The sequence below is a fragment of the Heliconius melpomene genome, chromosome 20, assembly GCF_056956725.1.
Source record: "Heliconius melpomene rosina isolate 202511_hmr_F chromosome 20, ASM5695672v1, whole genome shotgun sequence".
In the NCBI taxonomy this organism is placed as follows: domain Eukaryota; kingdom Metazoa; phylum Arthropoda; class Insecta; order Lepidoptera; family Nymphalidae; genus Heliconius; species Heliconius melpomene.
This window is the reverse complement of record NC_140408.1, coordinates 14159366-14186163: the sequence shown is the minus strand read 5'-3', so window position 1 is coordinate 14186163 and position 26798 is coordinate 14159366. Positions and strand designations below refer to the sequence as shown.

The 26798-nt window shown below is 34.3% G+C and overlaps 2 protein-coding genes across 5 annotated transcripts in view; one reads left to right on the top strand and one right to left on the bottom strand.

Annotated features, from left to right (window-relative positions):
• The first annotated feature begins 303 nt into the window (after positions 1 to 303).
• LOC146528141 (lysosomal alpha-mannosidase-like) lies at positions 304 to 18171 on the top strand. 2 transcript variants are annotated; one of them, XM_085205124.1, is made up of 29 exons: positions 304 to 429; positions 863 to 965; positions 1255 to 1336; positions 1702 to 1887; positions 2163 to 2287; positions 2606 to 2686; positions 3391 to 3527; positions 3895 to 4028; positions 5824 to 5944; positions 6425 to 6536; positions 7077 to 7175; positions 7502 to 7592; positions 7818 to 7905; positions 8292 to 8409; positions 8999 to 9156; positions 9320 to 9400; positions 9821 to 9988; positions 10380 to 10531; positions 10721 to 10842; positions 11090 to 11232; positions 11527 to 11653; positions 12520 to 12647; positions 12771 to 12885; positions 13013 to 13166; positions 13475 to 13569; positions 13988 to 14404; positions 14747 to 15145; positions 15458 to 15575; positions 15997 to 18171. In XM_085205124.1, exons 1-29 carry the CDS (start codon positions 334 to 336, stop codon positions 16130 to 16132), a joined length of 4086 nt encoding a protein of 1361 aa, XP_085061250.1. In that variant the 5' UTR covers positions 304 to 333; the 3' UTR covers positions 16133 to 18171. The 2 variants fall into 2 exon arrangements, with proteins under 2 accessions (XP_085061250.1, XP_085061251.1); XM_085205125.1 differs by lacking the exon at positions 9821 to 9988.
• ACC (acetyl-CoA carboxylase) overlaps positions 16498 to 26798 on the bottom strand; it is a 50755-nt gene continuing 40454 nt past the window's right edge. For all 3 annotated transcript variants that reach the window (XM_085205121.1, XM_085205122.1, XM_085205123.1), the window contains 14 exons: positions 25880 to 26099; positions 25387 to 25525; positions 24815 to 25028; positions 24241 to 24427; positions 23689 to 23816; positions 23382 to 23496; positions 22423 to 22600; positions 22003 to 22118; positions 21409 to 21501; positions 20870 to 20964; positions 20337 to 20402; positions 19640 to 19788; positions 19295 to 19460; positions 16498 to 19124 (listed from right to left, as the gene is read on the bottom strand). In XM_085205121.1, the coding sequence (XP_085061247.1) occupies positions 19047 to 19124; positions 19295 to 19460; positions 19640 to 19788; positions 20337 to 20402; positions 20870 to 20964; positions 21409 to 21501; positions 22003 to 22118; positions 22423 to 22600; positions 23382 to 23496; positions 23689 to 23816; positions 24241 to 24427; positions 24815 to 25028; positions 25387 to 25525; positions 25880 to 26099 (1944 nt within the window). In that variant the 3' untranslated portion in view covers positions 16498 to 19046. The remainder of the gene's footprint in view (positions 19125 to 19294; positions 19461 to 19639; positions 19789 to 20336; positions 20403 to 20869; positions 20965 to 21408; positions 21502 to 22002; positions 22119 to 22422; positions 22601 to 23381; positions 23497 to 23688; positions 23817 to 24240; positions 24428 to 24814; positions 25029 to 25386; positions 25526 to 25879; positions 26100 to 26798) is intronic.

Here is a 26798-nt window from a genome sequence, read left to right as displayed (position 1 = left end):
TGTTGAACTATAGCAATTGAAATTAAGGACCGAAGTAAATTCCCTGCTTTAGTACGATAAAATGCGGCGTTTACTTCCGCTACTCAATTAGTTTGGAAGGAATGTATGGAATTTTGCTAGGCTAGCCCGCACATAACCTAAAACTAAGATAACGCTTAGTTATTGGTGCGTATTTCATATTTAAAAGATTTAATTTTAAATACCGTCATTCTGAATACACCTTTGAAACGTTACCTAACACTAACAATACTCCATTAGTTCTTCAGTTTCGTTTCCTATATAGTGAATGTTTGAATAAAAAAAATAAAACTATATAAAAAGCTTGTTATTAATATGGAATTAGTAAAAACATTTAAAATCTTAATAGTTATATATTTTTCTATAAATAAAGAAGTATCTTCTAGTGATAAAATTGAATGTGGATATAAGGTAAGGTACAAATATAATAAGATTTTGAATTTAACTTGGGTTATCGTGGCGCAGCGGAGCAGCGTCTAACTGTTAGCGCGAGGGTTGTGGGATCGATTCCGATATGGGGGAAATGAATTATTTTCATTTTCTCGTCTTAGTTACAAGGCATTACGCGGCATTGATTTCCACTAGTAAGCACTAAGAAAAAAGAGAGCGGTATTGTGACAAGTATCGTCTAATTGAGGCTGTCAACTCCCCAATAGATGAACCGATTTTAATTAAGTTTTATTTTTGTTTGAAAGGCGACTTAATTGAGAGTGTTTATAGCCATGATTCGAGAAAATATGTTTTGCCGTTTGAAGATTATCAGCTCTTTTCTAATTATTTGTTTACGTTTTAGAACTTCTCATATCGGAATTTTTTTAGTTAACTGTCTTTTTTTCCAATGTAGCAATGCCCACCAACAAGAGACGGTGCTCTGAACGTTCACATCATACCACATTCTCATATGGACGCGGGATGGGTGAAGACTTTCGACCAGTATTACTATGGCAGTGAGTAGCGTAAAGTAAAGAGTTCATTTAGACTCTACATTTTTTCAAGCTTTTTATTTCTATTTTAAGATTCCGTTCCTCGAAGGTAAAATTGGAACCCTTAGGGAGGATTCACACCATACTGCCAGTCACGGTTCGTTCTTAGCCTGATATCATATTCTTGTATGTGAAATATTCTTATATGCGTGATTCGAGTAGAAATCGAACCCCCAACGGTCGTAATCATTGGCTCAATTTCACAGTATTTTCATCCTACTTGGTAAATATAACATTATATAATACATTGCAGCAAAATCTACAATCAGTTCAGCAAACGTGCAACTCATCTACCACTCAGTTCTGTCTGAACTACTCCACGACAAAAGGAGAAAGTAAGTGTATTTATTAAATAATTATTATCATATATTTTATATTTAATTTTATTCAGAAGCCAGCCGTACCGCAGAGCCACAAGCGTTTAACTAAAAATGTGACAGGTTGTGGTTCGATTTTCACTCGATAAATATAAATGATAAATATTTATCATTTCTTCGCTCTGATAACGAACTGGTTCTGGTAACGAGTCACCGTTCCATTCTGAAAGTCGGATGCATCGTGTTTTGTGGTGGTCGTGGTCTAAGCTGGAGAGCGGCAATAAATGTTTCCCTGCTTGGAGTTTGAACCCACTACAATCAAACAAAAATGGTATGGTATGGTAATGTTTTTGTTATTACATATATTTTGTCCCATTTCCAAGGTTCACCTTCTCAGAAACCGCATATTTCTGGAGATGGTGGAAGGAACAGCGTGGTGCCACTCGCTCTACATTTAGGATGTTGGTAGCGGAAGGTCGCGTTCAGTTCGCTGGCGGTGGCTGGGTGCAAGCTGATGAAGCTACCGTGGACTATCATCAGCTTTTGGATCAGTATACTTGGGGTTTGAGGTAGGATAAAATTGATTATACGATATTTCTTACGTAAAAAAGAAACAACACATTTTGTAGCTCTTCGCTGTGTCAATGTTATAACAGGGTAGGCAAGTTGGTCGTAGTGTAAAACACTTCATTTCCTACACACCGTTCAAATTGGAAGTCAACCTCGCGCAGAGTCTTTCTATCAGAGCGAAAAAATTAAAATAGTTAATTTCATTCATTCACTGAGCATTTTTTGTTGACCAAATATATAAAATATATTCTTAACCATTCTTTATTTATTTTAGAAAACTGAACGACACTCTAGGGCCCTGTGGTACACCTAAAGCGGCCTGGCAAGTAGATACATACGGACATTCTAAAGAACATGCGTCCCTACTCGCTCAGATGGGGTTCGATGGACTTTTCATAGGTAATGTATAATATCTTAATAGTTACAACTGAAAGGTAGGGCAAAGCGGGTCGTTGAATTTCGCAATCACTGTGCAATCGTTTGAATCCAGGTGGAGAAAAGATCTTTTTTTTCACTATAAATCATGCATTTAGTCAAATGGAACCTAGTGTTAAGACACTACGTTTCCCACACACTCAATTTAAGAGAAATTTTGTGTTGATTGACCGAACCCAACGCCGCGCTTTAGCTAGGAAATAAAAACATATCACTCCTTCAAGGATCCAAGGCTTCAAATTTTCCGTGAAATTAATTAACTCAATAATTAATATTTTATAGGTAGAGTCGACCACAAAGAAAGAGAAGCGATGTTAGAAGAAGATAGGATGGAGTTCATGTGGAGAGGGAGTGATGTGCTTGGTAAGAACCATCTTCACGATATTCACCGTATAACAGGATAAGCAGAGAGAACCTAGTGTCAAGACATTACTCGACTCCCCGCTTTCGACCTGAATTCACGATATTGTGTGTTGAGAGACGGCACGCAACGCCGCACGTTGTCTCTCCCGGGGGTGTAAATAAAAATCTTTTAACTATCATCGTTGCTACGATTTAAGAGTCGAACATACAACCATTGCACTTACAGTCAGTAAGAAAAGAAGTCTCTATATGCTGAACTAACTTTTACCAGCAGCAATGCGCGGGTGGTCAAATGGTAAATCGGGCGGATATGAAAATCGGCCAATTTAAAGAAGATCCCTCAAAGTTTAAAATGTTAAATTTTTTTCAAATATGGTCGTGATTAATGAAAATCTACTGCTCGTTGGATTTTCGTTAACCACGGCTGTATATAAAAAAAATATAAACATTTTAAATAAATGAATTAATAAATGCAAATAAATGTTGATTTATCGAAAATTTTGTAACTTTCAATTAACCAGTTCTTTGTATTATACAAAGTAATTATAATTGAGTGATAATTATTTCATTCAATTCATAAAAGTATGCAATTTTTCACCAAATCGACCGTAAATTCAATTTGAACCAGTAATTCCTGAGATTAGAGCACTCAACTAAAACAAACAAACAAATAAAAATACTCATATGTTTTTTTCTCAATTTAGGTAAAATGTCAGATATCCTAACTCATACGTTGTATAATTTGTACAATGCACCAGATGGCTTCTGTTTTGATTTGCTCTGTAGCGACGAGCCTATTGTCGATGACCCTGAGAGTGCGGCGTTTAACGCTGAATCTCGTGTAAGTTTTTATTTTACAAAATTTGTATGTTATTAATAACACTCTTGATTCCGTCGTGATGCAGCAGCACAAAGCATTGACTGTAATTGTGACGTCCATTGTGATTTCAATTCTCACTCGTTGGAACAGATTATCATCCTTGCTCGAGTAACAACAATAAAATAGCGGCGTTGTGTTCCACCACATTTCGTTCTACATTCTGCTTTCAATTTTCGAGACATTGCACATTGAGTGGAGGAAATCAACACCGCGCTTTGACTTGTTACCTGAGCGAGGAAATAAAAAAAATCCCCCGAGTGGGAATCGAACTCACAATTGTCACGTTTTAATACTAAAGCTTATTTAATAGAATATTATAAATTTCCAGGTAAACACTTTCATATCGCTAGTGGAAAAACAGGCAAAGTATTACGAGCACGACAATATAATGGTGACGATGGGAGGAGACTTCACTTACCAGAGTGCCGCTAATTGGTTCATGAACATTGATAAATTGATCAAGTAAGTCCTTAGTTATTGACGTGGAAAGATAATTATCATTTCCCAGCTCTGCTTGGTAAAAAGCGGCGTTCAGTTCCGTCCGTCACAATGTCTCGAAAATTATTTGGAATACACCAATCATTTTGCCCAAATTCGAGAAACTGTGTTTTAAGTGGCGGAACTCAACTCCGCGGTTTGTCTTGTAACAGGAGCCAGGAATTAATAATAATGTCAAATGAGTTTAAGTATAGCAGGGTCAATTTAAAAATAATAATTTTCGGGTGAGAGTTCGTCATATAGAAATTATTATTATTAAATTATAATAATTTCTATATGACGAACTATGGGTGCCTATAGTAGACACAGTGCGGCGTTGAATTTCACCACTAAACACGCAGTGTCCCAAAAATGGAACGGAATATAGAGAAAGTAGTGTCTTTAAAGTAGGTTTCCTCTGCCTACCATACTAAGCGGAAATAAATGGGGATCGAACCCACAACCACGATGCCCTAATAGCACGACGACCTAGAGTAAGAAACAATCAATTATACGAACAATCAATAAAGTATTATTTATAAATCAGAATTGATTCGTATTTCTAGTACTCACAACAAGTCAGGCGTGACTTCATAGTCGAACGAATTTCAATACTTTCAAAATACTTCCTTCCGTTATTTTTTTTTGTGTGAAACAAAAAATGACATCTTAAATAGAAAGAAGCCAGTAGAGGCGCGAAAAGTTGTTGGTTTGACTTCGATTCCCATCCGAGGGAATTAAATAATTAATATTTTCATTTCTTTGCTTTGGTAACGAGGCAAGTGCTTAGTGCGGCGTTGAATTCCTCCACTCAACTTGCAATGCCTTCAGCATTTGCCAAAAAGTGGGGAAAAGAAGTGTCTTAATGGGAACAAAATGACTAAATATTAGTTCCTAGGTTCCCTCTGTGGCATAGGGCGCTCTTTTAGGCGGCTAATTAGAGGCTTATTTTAGCTTCACGATGTAACCCGCAAAGAAAGGTAGACTGAGGAAATCTAGTGCCAAGACACTCCGACTTTTTTCTCCACTTTCTACCCACTTTACAAAAGTTACTACTAAACAACTTATCTTCGTTCCGTCACTCCACATGCGATTTCTCCAAAATAACTAACTATTCTTTCTCTGCCTGTTTATACAGAAATAACGTTGTTTCTATTTTTTTTTTTTTAATAATAGCTGCACGTTGTCGATCGTATTAGCAAGGTAGACAGAGGGAACCTAATGTTAAGACACTCGGTTCCCCAATCACTGCAATTTTCGAAATGTTTCGTGTCAAGTGGTGGAGCGTCTATCGAACCCACAACTGTCGTTACTAACGCTTGCATTCGTCCCACTGTGCCTGTGTGACAACGGCCTCTATGTAATCATTTATAAAGAAAAAAATATATAACGGTGCCGCTATCCTAGATAGATATCCAGTTCAAGGGAAGTAAATATTTATTTCAATTTTGTTATTACAATTTCAAAGGACATTGTTAAATGAACGGTGGTTAGTTTTATCTAATTGTTGAACGTGTCGGGGTCAGAGTGGTGAATTATTATTTTTTATAATATATATAATTGATTTCTTGAATTATAAAATTGTCTTCGTCGTAGCATAACACACAATGTCACTCATTTTTTTTTTATTTTCGCGCTGTATCCTGCTTTGCAGAGTAGCCAGAGAAAACCTAGTGTTAAGACACTGTCTCCATGCATCATCATCATTATCATATCAGCCTTTTGACGCCTTCTGTTGGACATAGGCCTCCCTCTAACAGTTCATTTTTTTTTATTTCAGTCACGTGACATCACATTCAGCCAACATGTCCGATATAAATATATTTTACTCTACGCCTTCTTGTTATTTAAAAGCCATTTACTTGCACGGGAGGAGAGATAAAACCCTATACACTGAAATGGTACGTACAAAAAATTAAGAAAAAGCTGCTCCATACAATGGGGCTTCGTAACACGACCATACCATCTACATGTAACCATATCCGAATCCAGGTCATAGAATCAAGGTCTAAATGAGACTTTTTTAATAGCTTTTCTCATTTTTTTTTGTTACCTTTAATAACTTTAAATACAAATAATGTAATGCAAAAGTAAAGGTGGTAACCCATAATATCCGAAATTTTAAATGATTGATAAGTATCCATATCCGCACTCAGATCCGAATTGTTATACACATCTGGTGATGTACGTATGTAAATGAGTTTTTCCTAAAAAATTTAGGATTTATTTGGCAGGCTGCCAAAAATTTTTTTTTATTTTTTTAATGCAAAATATATACATTTTTTTATTTTACTTGCTAAACAATATTGTTTTCTACCAATCATTCATGTATAGATGTTCTTACAATTATTTTATTTTTATTTCCTTTCCAATGTTTGAAGAATGATCACTTGCCATATGGGAGCGACATTAACACTTATTGGACCGGCTTCTACACTTCGAGGCCAAGTTTTAAATATTTTGTGAAAAAAGCTCATGCGTTTTTACAGGTAGGTATATTATTTATAAGGCAAATAAATATGTAAATAAAGATAAATATGTAAATTTAATACAATCACTTATTTATAATATATTACCATATATGTTTAAACTTATTGTTATATTATAGCCAAATTATACAAAATCTTTACGTAAATTGTATAAGCTGTAATGTGTATTATGTTGTAAAATTTCATCTAAATCGGTTCAGTAATTTGATACGTGAAAGTTTCACTTCCATTTCACGCCATATTCTGGACATAGCAGGGTAGGCTACGGGAACCTAATGTTGAGACACCGTCCGTTTCCATTAAGACCACTTCCGTTCCTCACTTTCTGCCTAATTCTTTAGGCATTGCGTGTTGAGTGGTGGAATTTAACTCCGCCTTTTTCCTATTTACCGGAGCGAGAAAATATTAACTATTTCATATTCATCGAGGAGGATCAAACTCACAACTTGTCGCTACTCGCCTGGCCTATAATATAATACTATAATACAGTGTAGTTATCTATATAAAACATAGTTTACAACAGATTCATAAATTTTCTAGGTAGTAAAACAGCTGTCAGTACTATCACGCATGAAGGATTGTTATGAACTTCACTTATTACGGCACGCAGTCAGCTTGGTGCTGCATCACGATGGAATTACAGGTATGCTTAAGTTTTTTTTTAAGTAGAGGCAATCTAGTGTTAAGACACTACGTTCCCACGTACAAGAAAATTTTGACGTGAGATGATATGTGTTCATATGACATCACGGATGGATCACGTCTGTGGATGTGAGATTATATGTGGGGATATGACATCACATGTGTGAACATTTGGCCATGTGTGTATGTGTGTGTAAGTGTGTTTCTGTATGTGTGTACATCTACACATCATCATCACTGACCTCAGTTACTTAAGGTGCTTAGAATGTGTCATATGTCATACACATTAAATTAATTTTCTACACATTTTTTTTTATTTTATTCCAGGAACTAGTCAACAGCACGTAGCCAATGATTTTATAAAGATTTTGTCCGACGCCGTGTATGCTTGTACGAAGAAAGTCTCGTTATTTTTAAGGTAACTTCATATCTTTACGCATATAGAAGAATAGGTAAAAAAATCTAGCGTTAATACTGTTCTCCACAGAACTTAACGCCAAATATTGCCTACCAGAACGGCAAAATGAAAATAATCAACAATTTAAAAAAAAATTTTAAAGCGATCGTTTTAAAAAAATCCTTACCTTAGTTTATATTTTCTATAATAAAATTCCGAAAAACAAATATATTTTTCTTTTTTCAGTGTTCTAACACCAACTTGGGGTGGGAGGCGGTCGAAGAATAACCAGCATTTTGTTGTTTGTCATCAGCTTAATATTAGTCAGTGTAGAGTAAGTTATTTAAATAACTTTTATAGGAACAAAAGGCGTCGGGTATTTTCAAAATACCAAAGAAGTACCAAATATCATCGTTGTCGAGCTGAGACACTAAAAGTTTTATTTTTTTATCAGCTTTAGGCGGAGATAACTTTGTGAACCTATTGTTAAGACACTCCGTTCCCATTGAGACACTTCCGTTTCATATTTTTTGCCGAATTCTTGAGATAGTACGTGTTGAGTGCCCGAACTCAACAATGTGTTTTGCATCTTTACCAGAGCGAGGAAATGGAAATATTAAATAATTGATTCCCCCGGGTGAGAATCGAACACACAACCATCGCGTTTAATTTATCAATATTACATCATTTAATTTAATAATAATGTATATTATAATTTAGTTTACAGAAACTCAAGACTCAATGCTTCTTCTTGTATACAATCCTTCGAGTGTGAAAATCTACCATCACATACGATTTCCAGTCCAAGCGATGCATTATTCTATAAAAGATTATAATAGTAAGTAAAAAACGGTTTTTTTAGGTTATTTTCCTTTCTTTATTTTGAGGAGTAGGCCAACACAGGCTAGGGCAAAGGCACTTCAGTGTCTGTTCGTTTTAGTAATATTGTATGTTGAGCGGCGGAACTTAACTCTGCGTTACGTCTTACCAGAGCAGGGAAATGAAAATAAATAATTGAAATAAAATCAATCATGACAAATGCCACGCAACACGCAATGCCTCCAGAATTCGGTGGAAAGTGGGGAATGGAAGTCTTTTATTGGGGATGGAGGGTCTTTACCTACCCTACTATATGGTAAACAGGAAAATAAAAAACACATAGGTATGCATAGGCAACTTACGTCGTGCGCAGAGATGCTAATTAACCTAGATTGATAATAATTAGTAAATAAAATAATAATTATACTCAAAAATATTAGTTAGCCTTTAACAGTCATTAATGCTCTAATAATAAATACAAATCAACCGGAGAAAATCTACACTTATGAATCGACTCGAACTATGACTTATTCTCACTAATAATCACAATGTAATTACTAGAGATTCTATTATAATATATCCTTCTTTCTCTTTCTCTCTCTTTATAGATGAAGAAGTGGAACATCAGCTCGTCCCACTGCCAACCGCAATGATCAATCTCCCAGGTCGGTCGTCCACCGCGTTACAGGAGCTATGTTTCGAAGCTGAAAATGTACCGCCTTTGGGTTTCACTACCTATTATGTTACTAGTGTTAGAGATCAATTTGTGAGTAAATATATTTTTTTTTTATTTACGTTCATAGCAGGAATAAAGACGTAATGTCTTGCTACAGCGAGAAAGATATTGGAAAAATTGATCCCCTGAATGGGATACGAACTTCTACTCCTCCGCCACGACGACTTTTTAATATAATGATGTTTTTTTAAAGGCTGAAGGTGAATTTGCAAAGAAATCTCAAACTACAGATAGCGGTATTGAACAAGAACGTATAACATCTATTTCAAATGAAGTAAGTTTTCAGAATTAATATATTTTATAGTTCCCCTTATACGAATAAATCATATTAAAAGCTTATATATTATTATCAATTACATAACATATTTCATGATATCGATAGCATATCAATTAATAGGAAATTGGTCCTTCGAGCCGGACCCTAGACAAAATATTATTCATAATAAATACCGTAAAATATTGATTGATTCTTTGACGAAAACTGATGTAACGCCGGTGGGCATCAGCTGCGTCATGGCGGCCGATCGTAATATTTTTAAAGATTTTTCCCACGAAGCATATGTTTGTCCTGTTACCAAAGCGCGGAAATGTACATATTCAAACCCAATTGATAATCGAACCCACAACACAGACGCTATACTACTGTACCAGGACGGCCTCATCAATTTATTTATATTATTAATTTCAATTCCAGTATATAAAAGTGACAATAAATAAAACAAGTGGCTTTCTAGAATCAATACAACATGTAGATGGAATTAAAATAATGTTATCTCAGAACTGGTATTACTATAGCCAAGCTCCGAATATGCAGAATTCTGGAGCTTACAGCTTTAGACCTGGGCAGGATAGGCCTATACCGGTAAATTAGTTTTTACGTTAGTTATAGGATGATGAAAGACCTTCGTAAGGTTTTGTGTAGTTTGTATTCATTTTGTCTAGTTTCAAGTATCTACATATGAATGAAAAAATATATTGTGGGTAGTGGGTTCAATTCCCACTCGAGGAAATGAAATATTTAATGTTTTAATTATTTCGCTCTGGTGTTAAAGTAAAACGTAACGTATCTTTATATAAAAATACTGGAAATTATATCGAACTTCGACCAGGACGCCTTTAGGGTTTCCAAGAGGGGTGGATTCACAACCCGCTACTTTAAAATGTTGAAACGTTTTCTAAAATAATATTTTACTCACCCAACTTCGGAATACGACTTTAATAAATGTTCAAAATATATATTTAATATATTTCAGGTGACAGACAAAGCAATATACAATACAATACGAGGAACACTAGTCAAAGAGATAAGACAGCGGTTCTCCGACTGGATAACTCAAATAACCCGTCTGTACCGCGGGGAAGAATTTGTGGAGATCGAATGGATCATTGGACCTGTGCCTATTGAGTAAGTTATTATTATTTCTTTGCTCTACCTCTCTCTCTCTCTCTCTCTTTGTATTGATAATTCTTTCCCACGAGTGGGTTCGAATCCACAACCATCTCAAAGAGTTAAATACTGCCGCTGGCTGCGGAAAAAAAAATGTATAAACAATATTAAAAAAATATATTTTAATATTTGTTTTCTCCGTTTAAGTAAGGACTTGGGCAAAGAAGTGGTGACAATTTTCAAAACTAATATAACGAACAATGGTGTTTTTTACACTGATTCTAACGGGAGGCAAATGATGCAACGGAATTGTCTGAATCAGTCCACTGGTGAGTATTCTTTTTTTTTTAATCCAGATTATCCAAAATATAAAGAAATGTTTATGTAGGTGCTAGTAAGAGATGTTCAAGTTCCGTGACATGCAATGCCTCAAGAATACGGTAGAAGGTGGACGTGGACGGAAATGTCTGAATCGGGAACGGAAAAATTTAACTCCCAGGTTCCCACTGCCTACCCTGCTATCTGCATGATACAACGTAAGAAAGAAAAACAAAAACGAGTAATTTCGTATTTCAGGCGGAACAAATAAACGTAAGCTACCATCCTGCCTTTACCCCGCAGGAAAAATTTGTATAGAAAACTCAACAGATGCGTTTTGTGTGTTAACTGATAGAACTCAAGGAGGCACTTCATACAATGAAGGAGAGATTGAACTGATGGTAAGTTTTAAAATCTACGAACGTACGTACATATATACTTATATTATACACTTTGCGCCTATTCTTTTTCACGCTGTATCCCGCGCGGTACGTAAGACACCGCATTCCCTCCGCACTGGCATTTTCGTGACATTAAGAGGAACTTTACGCCGCGCCTTGTCGTCATACTAGCGAGGACACAAAATATTTTAATTCCTCGAGTGGGAAACGAACTCACAACCTCTGCATTTACTGTTTGACGCTCTCCTTCTTCGCTACGGTAAATGTAATATTTCAATCATTTAAATAATTCAGGTTCATAGAAGATTATTAACTGACGACACATTTGGTCTAGAAGAATCGTTGAATGAAGAAGAATTCGGTATAGGATTGGTAGCTAGAGGCAAACACAGAATTTTTGTAGGCAATCATAGGCAAGAAGGTACGTTTATTTATTTAATTGTTATATAAGCTATTTACGTCACTATTGTACATATACTTTCCACTACTACTTTACAGCCATCGTAGCTTAGTTGTGTTTTTATTGTTATGGGTTAAAGCACCATTCGTAGGTAAATAGTTCTATTTCGACGCTTCAGTAAGACAAACTACGGCGTTGAGCTCCACCGCTCAACACATGATGTCACGAATTCGAATGGAAAGCAGAGTTTCATCTGGAGAATTCATTGAGAATTCATTCTCCCGGTTGGGAGTGGACGCACAAGCGCCGTTTTAAAAATCAAATGATGTACCGCGGCGCCACGACGGACAATTATTAAAATAATTAGATAAATTTTATTTGTTGTTTTTATTTCCATGTTTTTCTCATTCGGGTTTTTGCTTTGACAAGTAATATTTCCGCCAAACAAACTTGATTACTCACTTCCTAGACCAATTAACAAATAACTGATTTCCTCGGCAGCTAATTTGTGCAGAAGGATTTTTTTTAACGGTATATTTAAAACTTACAGTTATAGAAGGGAAGTCAGAGAGAACTGAGTGTTAATAGTCCGTTCTCCACGCAATGCATATTTTTGAGACAGTATTAAGTGGCGGCACTCACCGCAGCGGTTTGTCTTGTTAGCCAGAGCTGGAAAATGAAAAATATATACCAGACGCTGTGCTGCTGCGCTACGACGTTCTCCACCACTTCCACACAAGAATTGATTATTCAATATTTTCTTTGCTCTGGTAACAAGACAAAATGGTGCCAAAATGGTAACGGAGTGTGTTAATACTAGGCTGCTCTTCCTATTCTGCTATATGCGGGATATGGCGTAAAGCTAAGAAGTATATATGTATATTTAGTGGATGATCTCTCTTTCTATGAGAGAGTGTCACAAATGTACAGACGTTGGACGTTCGAGCCGTGGCTGTTTATGACTCAAGGAGAGAAGATTAACAAAAGAAAATGGCAGAATGTCAGGAATAAACGAGTAAGTCAATGGAATTATGCATTTTTTTACAAAAGATTTTTTTATTAAAAAATTACATATCACCAGTGCATTAGAAAAGCGGCGTTATACGCAATTGCAAAGTTACAAAATAAAATAATTTAGTACACAGGTCTAAGACTACACGGTCTTCCTCATCACATCCATATCTTGACATTAGAGCCTTGGAAGGGAGGCTCCGTACTTCTAAGACTGGAGAATACCTTAGAGAAGAATCATGGTAATTTATCAGTTTACTTTAAACATGGCCTTCTTAATGGAGAGATTACTATTATATTTAAGTTGGTGACTTCTCTATATTAAACATAGGATTATTTAATATTGTCGAGAGGTTTAATTCTATACAGAAGATCGAAGCTCAGGCACCAGTCTCCCAAGCTCAGGCCATATAACGGTGGACCTCCGTAAGGTATTCTTGTTTATCATCACAAAGGTCGAGGAGACAACGTTGGGCGCCAATCAGTGGTTGCAGCAAGCGAGGCAAATGGATTGGAGTAGTCGGTGAGGAAGATTACCTATTTATAATTTAATATCTATTAAGATGTTCAACTTTTTAATTAGTATACTACCAGAATAAGTAAAATATAAGTATTCTTCGGCTCAGAATCGAAGTAATGGCTGGCATATAATATACTCGATCAATCAATTATACATACAAATGTAATGTTACAATGATAAGGCACTATATGAAATCCATAATATAAAAATACCTTATATGTATAATTGTATACTATATAACTGCGCCTCCCCCTCCCCTTATAAATTATATAGCGCAATAGGATTATAACATAAAAGAATATTTTTTTAAGTTACGTCTATAACGGCGGCGATGACGGAATACTTCCTGAAGACAATCCAGATTACGTCGACGAGCTGAGGACGAGTAAAGAAGATAAAGAACCTGGTGAGAAAATCTTTTAATTTTTTTTTTATATCTTCATACTGCAATACAGCGTAGCCGTAACGTTTTGTTTCTTCTATCGCGGTGTATCTCGCACACGCCAGGTTAGGCAGAGGGAACATAATGTTAAGACACTCTATTCCCCATTTCCGCTGGATTCTGGCGGAACTCAAAGCCGCTGTTTTGCCTCCACAGGAGAGAATAGAAAGCATTGCAATTGTTTATATTGTTATTCAATCTAAACTATATCCCGCATCTAGCAGAAGAAGCAAAGGGAACCTAGTGTTAAGAAACTATATTCTCCACCTCCCTAATTAAAACGTCTTCTAAACATATTAGAAGATGCTATCGCTATGAAAAGAATGCCACGTTCAAATTTTAATTTTGCCGTGTTGCTAATGTCACATTTTTTCCATGTCAGGGCTATATTCAGAGGAAATATATCCCAAGAGTTCCAACATTAGACAGACAAGAAACAAAAAGAAAGAAAACGGATTTGATAATGAAAGTAGACGAAAACGTTTTGTTAATAACACTAATAATGTTGTTAGCATAAAACCAGATATAATAACAGATAGACAAAATATATATAATAATGATAATAGTAATAATAGTTTAGATGCTAAAAATGACACCCAGAATATTTCCAAGAGAAAGAAATCTTCCAAAAGACTTTCATTTTTGAAGTCTTCCAAGCCCAGTGTAAATGAAAAAAGAAAGACCTTTGAAAGTATTAGTGGAGAGGATGGCAGTTCATCTGTAGAAGATTTTTCAAGACAGAAGAAGAAACGAGGAAACAAGAGAGGGAATAAAACAACCACTAATTATGGAGTTATTGGTATTATATTTTTAACTTCAAGCTGTAGCAGGGTCGGCAGAGGAAATCTTTTCCTTTCATTATTAATTTCCAAGAAACGAACCCTCAATCGATGCCACGACGTCAAAAAGAACATTCCGATATTTTCATTTTTAATATCTAAGCGATACCTTTTCGGTTATACTAAACCCGAAATGATAAATTATGAAAAAAAGGTTTTTTTTCTTTTATGCTTAGATTTTTCAGTTTTGATAAGTAATCACCTCAATTATTAGAACATTAGAATGTTCCCCTAGAGTGTAAAAATATTGTAACAACTATAGTATGTCCAAATAAGTAAATAAATATTTGTTTTGAATACAGATGACTCCGACGACGGTGTAACAAAGTCTATATATGAAATGTATTACAAAACGAAACCAAGAAGGAAGAGTTTCAAACCTTATTTACGAGGTTCAGAAGATAATTTAGAAGACTCCAGGATAAACAGAAGAAATGATGAAGCTACTCCTAGAAGAATGTACAAAGATACTACAAATAGAAATTATAAAACAAGGCAATATAATGTCGATTCGAAAGAAAGTACCAGAAATATTAGAAAGGTACCAAAAGATTCTGGTAAATTAATTTATAGAAGTAAGCGAAGAAAGATATCTGGTTTTGAAGTGCCCTTTATAAATGTTGAAGCTGAAGAAGAATTTAGGAAGAGGTATAGGGAAAAGTATGGAGAAGAATATGATAGAGTGCTTTATCCAAAAGAAGGTAATTTTTAACTTCACGCTATATCTGGCACACAGCACAGTAGGCAGAGGGTTCCCTCTGCCTACTCTGATGGCATTGCGTATTCGTAGCGGAACTCAACGTCACTCTTTGCCTTGTTCCCAGAGCGAAAAAATAAAAATATTAAATATTTCATTTACTCGAATGGAAATCGAACCCACAACCTATCGCGTCGCATTACAGTCGCATACTTGTGCTCCTTAACTGCTGGCCTGGACTGGCATCAATTTTAATTAATAAAAAAAACTTAATATAAAAAACTTTAATAAAAAAACTTACCATTTTTTTATTCAGATAAAACAAAAGGAAACTCAAGATACCAAAGACGTAGAGAATATATAAATGTATCTCATGAAGAAAGTTCCCTAGAAATGAATGAAGAAGATCGATTTACGGATAGAAGAATAAAACGGTATGTATTTTTGCTTAAATACATTTACTTATACCAAAACTTATAACTAACGGTTAAAATTTCAGAGCTCAATTACCATTAGAATATTTTTGTTTTTCTTCAGCTTAACGCTTTAACCCGCATGGGGCAGGGAAGACAGAGAGAGCCAGGTTTATAACATTCCGCTCCCCACTTTCCGTCGTATTCAGTAGTATGCGCTTTGCCTTATTACCAGAGGAAATGAAAAAATAGATATTCCATTTTCAAAGAGAAAAAAACATTAAAGTAATCAAATAAATATAACACTACCATATATTTGACATCACTTTTGTGTAATGACATACACGTTGTCATGGCAACTAGTGTTGTATGCATCAATTCATCATATTTACTAAATTTATAGATAAACAAGGTATTGTTTATAAAATATTTTTTAAAACAGAGCAACAAATGAGAACTCTGATCAACCTGAGCAAACTGAGCAATCTGAGCAAGAAGACTACTTAATTACTCTACGTCCAACACAAATTCGGACTTTCATAATTTGGTTTGAGGATAAAAGATCTTATTCATTATAGTACTTTTTATTTATCAAAAAATGTATTTATTACTTAATTTAAAAATAAAACATTAAATTACCCTGTTTTCATTATTTAATATTTCACATATACAAGTATTGTAGTTGTCACCGTAGTCAGAATTTTCCGAAAATCCAAGTTATGATTCTAAAAGGAAAAAATCAGTCACAGGTAACCAATTATTGAAATATTAATAACAGCCAGTATAATATAATTAAAATCGAAAATGGTAGAGAGTAAGGAATTAGAGATTTTAAGCCGAGAATTTAACAGGTGAAAGTAATTTCAAAGTGTATGTAATATTTACAGATATGAATAAATCCCATATTTATTTGGTAGCAGAAAACAAAAATAAAACAAACAAATACAATAATTAAACATTTATTACAGGACCAACCAAGAACCTCAAATTCACAGTGACTGTGAAATTATAAAAACAATTACAACTACTACCTATTACAACTACTTTTTTTAAATATTCTAAATATAATAGTTTTAACTTAGTTTGTTCGTTTTCATAAATAATTTCATTACATATTTAAAAAATCATTATTTATATAAAGGAATGTACCAGAATGCTTTGTACGTCGGCAGAATTGGAAATAAATTGTAATTTAGATGCAAATTATGAAAGACACTCTCGCTCTAACACTGTTATTTCTTTTCTCTTTTTCAAATCATATACAAAGTATTACTTAAAATATTGTAATTATTAAAGAAAACTATTTGAAGAAGTTACAACTTTACAATTCATTTTATTTAAGACTGACATAATACAATGTTAGAATGAGATAGCAATTCTTTTTCTTATATTATGTTAATACAAGAAAAAGAATATAGAAGCGAAACAGCATTACATTCCATTATCATTTTTTAAGTAAATTACATTTTTAAATAAATGATTGATTTATATTGGTATGTACAAAAATGTAAAATAAAATGACAATGTTAGAGCGAGATAGCGAATATACGTGATGTGTATAAGTGCAATAGAAATATAAAATAATAAGAACTAAGAATGAAATGAAATGTTCTATTTGTTTGCTTTTGCAACTAAATTACAATAAAAAAATATTTTCTAATGTGATATTTAAAAATGTTAGAGCGAGATAGCAAGCGAGTGTGTGTGAGTGAGGTAAAATATAATAAGCAAGATTGAGACAAGTATACAATATAGTTTTCTTAATTTTTTTGTAAATATAATAAATAATTTGTATTGTGATTTATCATGTACCCTCGAAACCCACACGTGTATATAAAAATTATAACACAAATTTAAAATGAAATTTTGAATCATTTAATGTATAAATTATACATAATATAGTTAAAACATATAAATAGTATTATATTTAAAAAGGCTTGCATTTGTTCGATATTTCATTAAAAAAAATCAATCATAATTCAAAATTCCGTTTTAACTCTTCAACCATACAAAAATCATTTACACCCCATTTAATTTTCTAAAACAACAGAAGTAAATAAAAACAGTTAAACTACCCCCAAAGAACTATCACGCATATTTATGTATAAAAAATACATCTCATTATTCTGTCCGTTGCTTATTGTGTATAAAAAAATATTATATACAGTAGTGTCGACAGGTCGTGGCTGCCCAGAAGATAGCTATAGATTGGCTGCGCAGTTTTGATTTTAGAAATTTTTATACTTTTTTTTATTTTCTTCCAGAATGAACAATTTGCAAAAATTCAGAAAGCCTAACTTCAGGGTGACCGCGACTCGTCTACCGTAGTGTAACAATATACAGCTACGGACGGACGTATTATAATGCAACCTTATATGGAAAATGGGCAGCGTTCAGAGTATATTTCGTACTAGATATGCTAAAATGGTCTAACTTATTTTTTTTTTATATATATTAATAATATACATATTTTTTATAAGTGATCTGGCTCAAAAATTTTCTATTTGATAGAAATTAATATAGCATCTTAGAAGAGATTTTTTTTAGATTCACGCTTTATCCCGCATCTAGAAATGTAGAGGGAACCTAATGCTAGGGCACATTCTTTCTTTTCCTCACTTTACACACAGTTTTCAAGATATTGCGTGGGAGCGAAAAAAATAATACAATCCATTTTGAGTGGGAATCGAACTCACGACCGTCGCTTTTGCAGACAAACGCTTTCCCATTGCGATACGACGGTCCCAAATTTTTAGCAAATCACGGATTTAAAATTACAGAACTTTAAAGTTAGGCTATATCTTTTGCAAAAATATTAAAATTAGACCATTTCGCATTATTAGTCTACTTACCATTAATGTCATGTATAAACATTTATATATAATTATTGTTATTAGTAATAATAATATATTCTAAATATCAGTATTATTTTCATCTTAGTCTAGACTCAACTAGGCCCAGCCTATGCTATAAAACAATTTGACTTTTAATTTAAAAAAACAATGACAGAGTTACCTATTTTTAATTTGACGCATTTTATGCAAAAATACATTTAAAAATGTTCATAAATACATAATTTTGGTCGTTCAAATTTTTAACACTGGAATGTTTTTGGAATAGCAATTTTATGGTATTAACCTTTTCAAAAAAATAAATTAAAAAATTGAAATTGGTCCATTTAAAAAAACAATTGAAAAAAAAACACCTTTTTGTAGCGAATTTGTTATTAACAACCTTTTTCCTTAAAGCACTTAGAAATAAATAGATAGTATATATTTAAAATTTATATATAATACATTTGTATGTATATGTATATATAATTTTTTAGCCTCACGCTGTATCCCGCATATAGCAGGATATGCAGAGGGAACGTAGTGTTAACCTAGTATACTCAGGTCCCCTTACACCGCTCCATGTTTAGTTGAATGACGGAACTCAACGCCGCGCTTTGTTTTATATGTTTATAATAATAATATTATTACATAAATAACGCTAGTTTTTGAAATCTGGTTCCATTTCTAAGGCAGTGATTTTTCTTATGAATTCAGCGCGTTGAGATGGTGTCAGCTCCTAAAAAAAAACATTTATAAATATCATTCCACACTAAATATAGAAAAATGTAATAGAAAATGATTTGAAAATAAACAGAACCGATGGTCAGCTCCACTTAGTTATTAACAATCCACAATTAAATCGACGATAAAAATGTTTTTTTTTTTCGAAATAGAAGTAGCTCTTACCATGACCAGCGTATTGACCTCCTGCAGCACCGCGTCCTGTTTTATCGCCCTTAAGTTCCTCTCCAGCACTGAGTCGGTGTGGACCTGTGCCTCGAGCCACTTGCATACGGCTTCGTTGTCGTGCTCCCACTGGTGGGATTGCGTTTCACCTAGATCTTCTGTGAACCTGTAAAACGAAAATATATTTAAATATATAAAAAAAAACTTAAGGCCGTCGTGGCGCAGGTGCATAAAAGGGTGGAACTTACCACTAGGTAAGGCTGGTGTCTTAACATAAAAAGCTCTCTTCGTACCCCTACTATATATGCTTGAAGATGGTAAAAATAGAGAATAAGTGTCTACTACCATCGCCTAAGCGTAGCGGCGGCCGCCCTCTGGTCCAGGTGCTGGGGGCTGGTGGCCTTCTGTATCCTGCGTTCCTGCGCGTTCTGTAGCAGCAGGCGACGCAGGCGCCAGTAGAGGAGGCGGCGGGAGTCGCGCCACGGGATTATATCCTGGAAATTGATTATTGTAGGGATTATATCATAAAATTAATTATCATATAGTGAAATTGATGATTATATTCTGATATTTTTGTTTGTTGTTACCAATGTAAATTATTAACAAAACTCCTTTCTATCAAAACTCTCCATTCGATTCGGTCCTAATAAACCGCCATAAAAATACAAAATAAAAAAAATAATTAAAATTTTTATAGTAATAGCTTATGAGCAAACGTTGTCAAACACCCTATGACATCGTATTATGTCCGATGCTGTTTTACGTATTATAGAATACAGATTAAAATTCGAAAAGTTAGATATAAATTTTAAAATAAATTCTGTTATTTTAAAACTAACATTTCTTAATAGGTAGACATAAGTTATCCTAATTGTTATATTTTTTTAATAAAATCTCTAATTTTCATATTTTAGGATTACAAATAAAGCAGTGGTTCTCAATCCTTGAGTGTCGCTTTATAGATTTATAAAAATACCAAACGTATTTATACTTTTTATGGTTTTGATGAAAATTTACTATAATAAAATAAAAAATGACTTACAAATATACAGCCTTTCTCGAGCATTCTTTCCGCAGTATCGTGTAATTCAGCGAATTGTACTGCTATCTGTAAATGTATATGAAAACTTGTATTAAATACTAAATGTATATATTATGACAAGAAAAAAAGTAAGAAAGTGACGATCTTAGTTGATTCTAAGATATAATTCTTATTCATATCTTTTGAATATGTGTTTATGCAAAAAGAAAAAGTAAACGAAATAAAAGTAGTGTTTATTAACGTATTTTTTTTTTGTTTATTATTGTTCCGTCACTTAACATGCCTGATCTGGCAAAAAATTAAGAACACGCTTAAGCAGAGACTTTCTCTTCGACTTCACGCTGTAGCAGGGTATGTAGCAGGGTAGGCAGAGGGAGCTTGTGTGTTAGACACTCAGTTCCCCTCTATAAGCAGGGATTACAAATAATAAAAAAGCTTTTTAGCAAATTTCGGTCTTATGTAAATATTAACAGTTTAAATGAAAATAAATAATTTTACTAAAACAGTCAAGTCCAGTCTAGTCACATTCGTACCTCGTGGTATATAGGTGCCAATTCCTTTTCCCTAGACTTCATCGACTTGTCAGCGGATAACAATTCGGTGTCCAATTCACGTACTCGAGTTTCAGCTGAAAAAAAAAAATTTGTAATATGTATAAAAATTATATTCGATACATTGCGTGTTGAGTGGCGGAACTCAATGTGGACTAGAACGAGGAAATCAAGATAATTTATATATAATCAATACTCCGAGTGAGAATCGAATCCATAACAGGCGCGTTTCTAGTCAGGCAATGTGCCATTGTGAACATTGGTAATGGCTTCAAAAATAGAAAGTAATCCGAAATATGCATAGGATTCTAACCACTAGTCATCGCTCACCGTTCAGACACTATACTGGCTAAATATGACATTTTCATAATTTTATATTAAAAACACAAAATTTTCAAATTATAAAAATATAATAACGGAAGTGTCTTATTAGGAAAGTGTCTTAATACTAGGTTCCCTCTGCCTACCCTACGTGAGGTGGGACACAGTGTGAAGTTGGAAAAAAAATTATAATTTAATACCTTGATGTCCAGCATCGGTTTTAATTAAAACATCATCTATTGATCCGCGTCGATCTAGATTTTTGGAGATTTCCTTTATCTGTTCTTTGATTTCTGGAACAAAAACGTTTTTTTATGATCTAACAAATATTTGTGTTATTAATCCATAATATAATGAAAAAGAATATATGCTTTCTAAGCTATAATAAGACTTTTAATGTTGTTGTTGAAGTCTGTTTTAATGATTAATTTATTTTTCATTTTTTACATTCACTATTAGGAATAGCATGGTCAGTGAAGGAACCCAACGCCGCATGTGGTATTCAAAACATAAATTCTGGTTCGGAATGTGAATCGAATATTATTGACAACTAGGCGTAATATCATAATTGTGCAAAAATGATGTAAATAATTATAAATTTTGACGCCACAAAATTAGGTACACATTTAGTTGTTTTTTCTTAAAGAAATTTATACTTTAAATATTTATGTAATTTCAAAATAATACAATTATATTATACCAAAATAATACAAATAAAAAATAATTTGCAAAAAATCCACAAAAACAATATTTTTCTTGAATTAAAAATCGAACTAATGACCACGTATACTAACCATTACTCCTAGCACCTAATCTTAGAAGTTCGGGATCCAATCTGTGCATAGTTTTGAGTATATCGCGCTGTTTGAACTTCACTTCCACTATACCTTCAGCTTCTAGGACGCCTCCTCTAAAATATGAAAAAAAATTCAAAGATTTAAAAAAAATACAATTTATATCTTATTTTTTACGAAAAATATTTCCTATGAAATTATAAGATTATCACACAAATTATATGATTTTTTTAAAAGCTTGTCGCAAGATTGAAGTAGTCGTATTTATTAAAAAAGTTTATTACAGTATTTTTTTTTAGTTATCATCTATCATCATCAGTTACCATCAATCCGCTATGTTGGGTGTTCCGCCATGTTGGATTGAGAATGACGTTATAAGTACCTCTCCCCTCACTTTCACCACTACACGTCCCCCCTCACCTGGCGTCGGTGTCGGCGTACATCTCCATGCGCGCGGCGTTGACACTGGGGTCCACGACCGCCCAAGCGCCGCCGCGTAACTCAGCGCCGGGCGGGATGTACACCAGCACAGGCGCGGTGGCACCGCGCAGTGCTCGGACTATTTCCGCACCGAATTTTAATATTTGTTCGTACATGTCTGGAAAAATTATTAATTATTATGGAAAATATAAGATCCAGACCCAGAAAAAAGACATTTCGAATTCTACAAATAGTTTATAATGTCTAAATTGTATTATTGTAGTATTAATAATAAGTTAGTTAATTATTTGATACAACAATAATATTTATATTTTTTTATAAAAAAATATATATAAAAAAAATAATAAAAGAATTTATTCATCAACTAGCGGCCCCCCCCGCGGGTTCGCCCGCGTGAACTACATGATTATTCATTTAATAAACAGAATTGACCAGTCAAATGTGTTGATGTCAATGAAAAATTGTATTTACTCGTTCAGAAACAGCCTTATATGTTAAACTAGTAGACCCGTGCAGAGCTACGCCCGCTTGAAATAGAAATATTAATAAAGAAATTGAAAACTAAAGATTCAATGAATGCAGTGAAACAATTGTAAAAAATAACTGTTTCGGCAGTTAACAAATTTGTCGAACTAAATACTTTAAATTGACATAACTTTTTTATTTGTGAACTATATGTTTTCGGAGGCTTTCTAGAATCCAATAGTGAAAACCGCATCTAAATCGGTTAAGCCGCTTCTGAGATTAGCGATAACAAACGCACAGACAAACGGACAAAAATTAACGGACTATTACGTTAATAAAGGTTCCCAGTAACATTTTTTTTAAATATCTTCCAGGTACAGACACTGACTCTCTTACGATTTTATTATAAGTACAGATAGAGATGTCAAATTTTTGACACTTTTTAAAAGCTTCATATTATTAATGTTTCTTACCTTTTTGTCCTCCACTGAAACCTCGCCAGTTCGCAAATATCAATATGGGCAGATTCTCTCTTGAAAAGTCATTGATAGCTTGAGACGTTTTGTAGGCGGAGTCGGGGAACCACACCTAGTTGCGTAAAAAATAAGATTGTAAAATCATTATACGTTACGTACGTTTATATTTAAATATTGATTGAATTTAAGATGTTTGAGAATAAAATAGTTTTCAGAAAAAAAGTTGCTTGCTACTAATTGTGCACCCGAGTGCAAATCTAACCACAAACCATTTCTTTTATTTTTTAAAACGGAAAATTCTCACCTGTCCAGCTTGCTGTACAGTTTTAGCTTCAGAATCCAAATTAGCGGGATCCGCGGGCAAAGTAAATTCGACCGTGCGTGTTTCAACCGCTATCACGCCCACGGGAATACCACCGAGGCGACCTCTACCTATAAAGATAAAAAAGTATATTTTAATTGCATTTGTAGTATTGTTCACATTGCATTTGTAGTATTGTTCACACATAAATAAAAAATACGTAACGGGAATGTCACCTGTAATACTTTATAATATACATTCTTTTTTTAACTTCACGCTGTATCCCGCATGGAGCAGGTAGACAGAAGGAGCCTAGTGTTAAGACACTTCGCTCCCCACTTTCCACTGAATTCTGGAGGCATTACATGTTAAGAAAAAAAATGAAAATATTAAATATATTATTGCCTCGAGTGGGAACCCATCGCGTTTACAGAGCCCAATACGTATGTGCCAATGCGCCACGACTGACCTCAAAAAAAAAAAATCATAAAAAGCCAACAGCCAATATCTACCTAAAAATCTAAACACTATTACAACAAAAAAAAGGTTTCTAACCTGTAACCACCGTCTGGGCCCAGGGTTTCATGATCTCATCAAAGGATCCAAGGTCAAGGAAACCAGCTCTCGTCAAATCCCCTGTCAGCAAAAGCCGCGGATCGTATGCGGCGCGTGGGGGAGTCCACTCCACGGGACGGTCTGTGGGGTCCGATGTAGCCATAATGGGTACCATACTGAGCTTATCCTGGAATAGAAGAGAATAAAATTAAACATTCTAGTCAAATGTTTAGAAGTATATAAAAAGATTTTATACTTTTAGAGGTCAGTCGTGACGCTTGTTTTAATTGTACATATACTATCACCACTCAATTTATAGTTACTTGTATATACAGTTCTTCCTAGCACCCGGTGTGTTATAGAACACACTTCGACACGACTCAACACATCACAACTCGTCTCAACAGGTGTTATCTTGGGTATATAATACGTCATTGTTGTGCAATATTTAAACACCACCAAGCATACACAACTAACCAAGCACTTTGAGTGCCGTTCAATACATTTTAAAACGTTTAAACACGTCACATATCTGATGTCTAAGCACGTCTCAACACGTCACAACACGTTTTACCTTGGGAACATAAGACAGCCATTTCACTGTCGTCCTAATGGCTTCCAAGTCAGTCGGTGCTACAGCATGAGAGACGCCATTGTTGTGCATTATTTGGACACCACCCAGTTGGTTATTGCTGGCGTAAACGGCTCGACCTAGCACTTTGTTGAGTGCCGAGTGCCCCGTGAGGATGATGTAGGAGGACTCCACTTGTATGACACGGTGGCCTAATCTATGAGTACAGATAAAAAATATAGATTTTTTTATGTTATATGTTTTTTTATTTGTTATATGTTACTATATCTTTCTATAAATTACTTTGTTAGTTCTTAAAATAAAAACAGTTATAATATTATCATGGAAATATTTTGTTTAATAATACAAATGCATTAATTGTAGAATAATATTTTTTTATTCTATATATTATATATATCTATTGTCAGCACAATTACATTTGGTTTTTTATATATAGTAATTGGGTATATTATACTTATTATATTATACGACATTATTAAATGTAACAATTATAATAATATGACATTCTATTTGCTTCATCGTGTGCCACATATACATTCGTCATCATCCCTCACCTGACCACATAGGCGCCGATGCCGATGGCCCGGCATGTGACCACGGATATGGTGACCACGTCCTCGTAGGCCTGAGCGGTCTCGCCGGCGATAAGGCCCGCGTCGCGGAGACATTCCACGCCGAGGCCGTCCTCTTTACCTGCGGGGTAGGGGGTTCAAATTTAATGTGTGTTGAAAAAAATATAAAACTTTATAGTGGAGTTGTTTTATGTTTGTTTTAATTTATATATTAAATTTTGAAATGTTATATTTTTAGCTTATGTGTAAAGAATATTCAATAAATTTACATTTATTAAAGTATACATTCATAAAAATATCTCATCTCTTTATTATAAAAATGATTCTTCTCTATATAACAATGAAAAAAATATATACGAAGTCAATTAATACCAAATTCCAAATCAAATGTAAAAAGTAGAGTATAAGTGAGTAGCGGAACTCAACGCCGCATTTTAGCTAACAAGACTGAAAAAACCCCTATTAACCCTCTTACCTATAATATCCGTAATTTTATATCTCGCTTCGCCTTCATCATCAATCAACTGCGTTTTCACTGAATTCAAAGGTCCCAAGCGTGAAAAGGCCTCGGGACTCAAATATAGGTATTTGAACCCGCGCTCCGGTCTCTCAGAGTCGAGCCATGCCACTTTAAACTCTGATTTCACTTCTTCCGCTACGCCTATACGTGCGCCGGAGTTTACGCTTACGTAAATCTGAAATATATTGTTTCATTAAATTTTATAATATAAATTAAAGTTCATATTTTGCTTGCAAATTGCTTCACGCTGTATCCCGCATATAGCGTAGGCAAAGGTACATACATACATACATAGCTTCTCGCTTTATCCCTAGCGGGTTAGTCAGAGAACGGAGCGCCAAACGCTACGGTCTCTACATACATGCCGGAGGATCCTCATGCTTTTTACGTGACCTTCCTCCAGTATCTTCGATACTGTGTTTTCGAAGGTCAACCGAGGTCTCCCCCTCTCTTACTGCTCTCTTAAGGTTCCGTTAACCCTGTTACCCGCAGCAACACGCCTTTCCACATCCATCTCATATCTTCCATCTCTAATGATCATACTTCCCAAGTATACCACCTCATTCACGTGTTCTAATATCTTAACATTCACACTGACATTGCATATCATCCTCTCTTCATCTCTTTCAAATACAAGGCAAAGGTAAGATAGTGTTAAGACATTTCGTTTCCCACGCACCGCCAAACATCTTGTGACATTGCGTGTTAAGTGACGGAACTCAACATCGCACATTGCCAGAATGAAGAAATAAAAATATTAAATAATTCATTCTTTCTAGTAAGAATCGAAACAAACGTCACGTTTATAGTGCCGAAAACTCCACAAAGGTCAGTTTATGTCTATATAATTATATAGTTGTATAATTGATAAAAT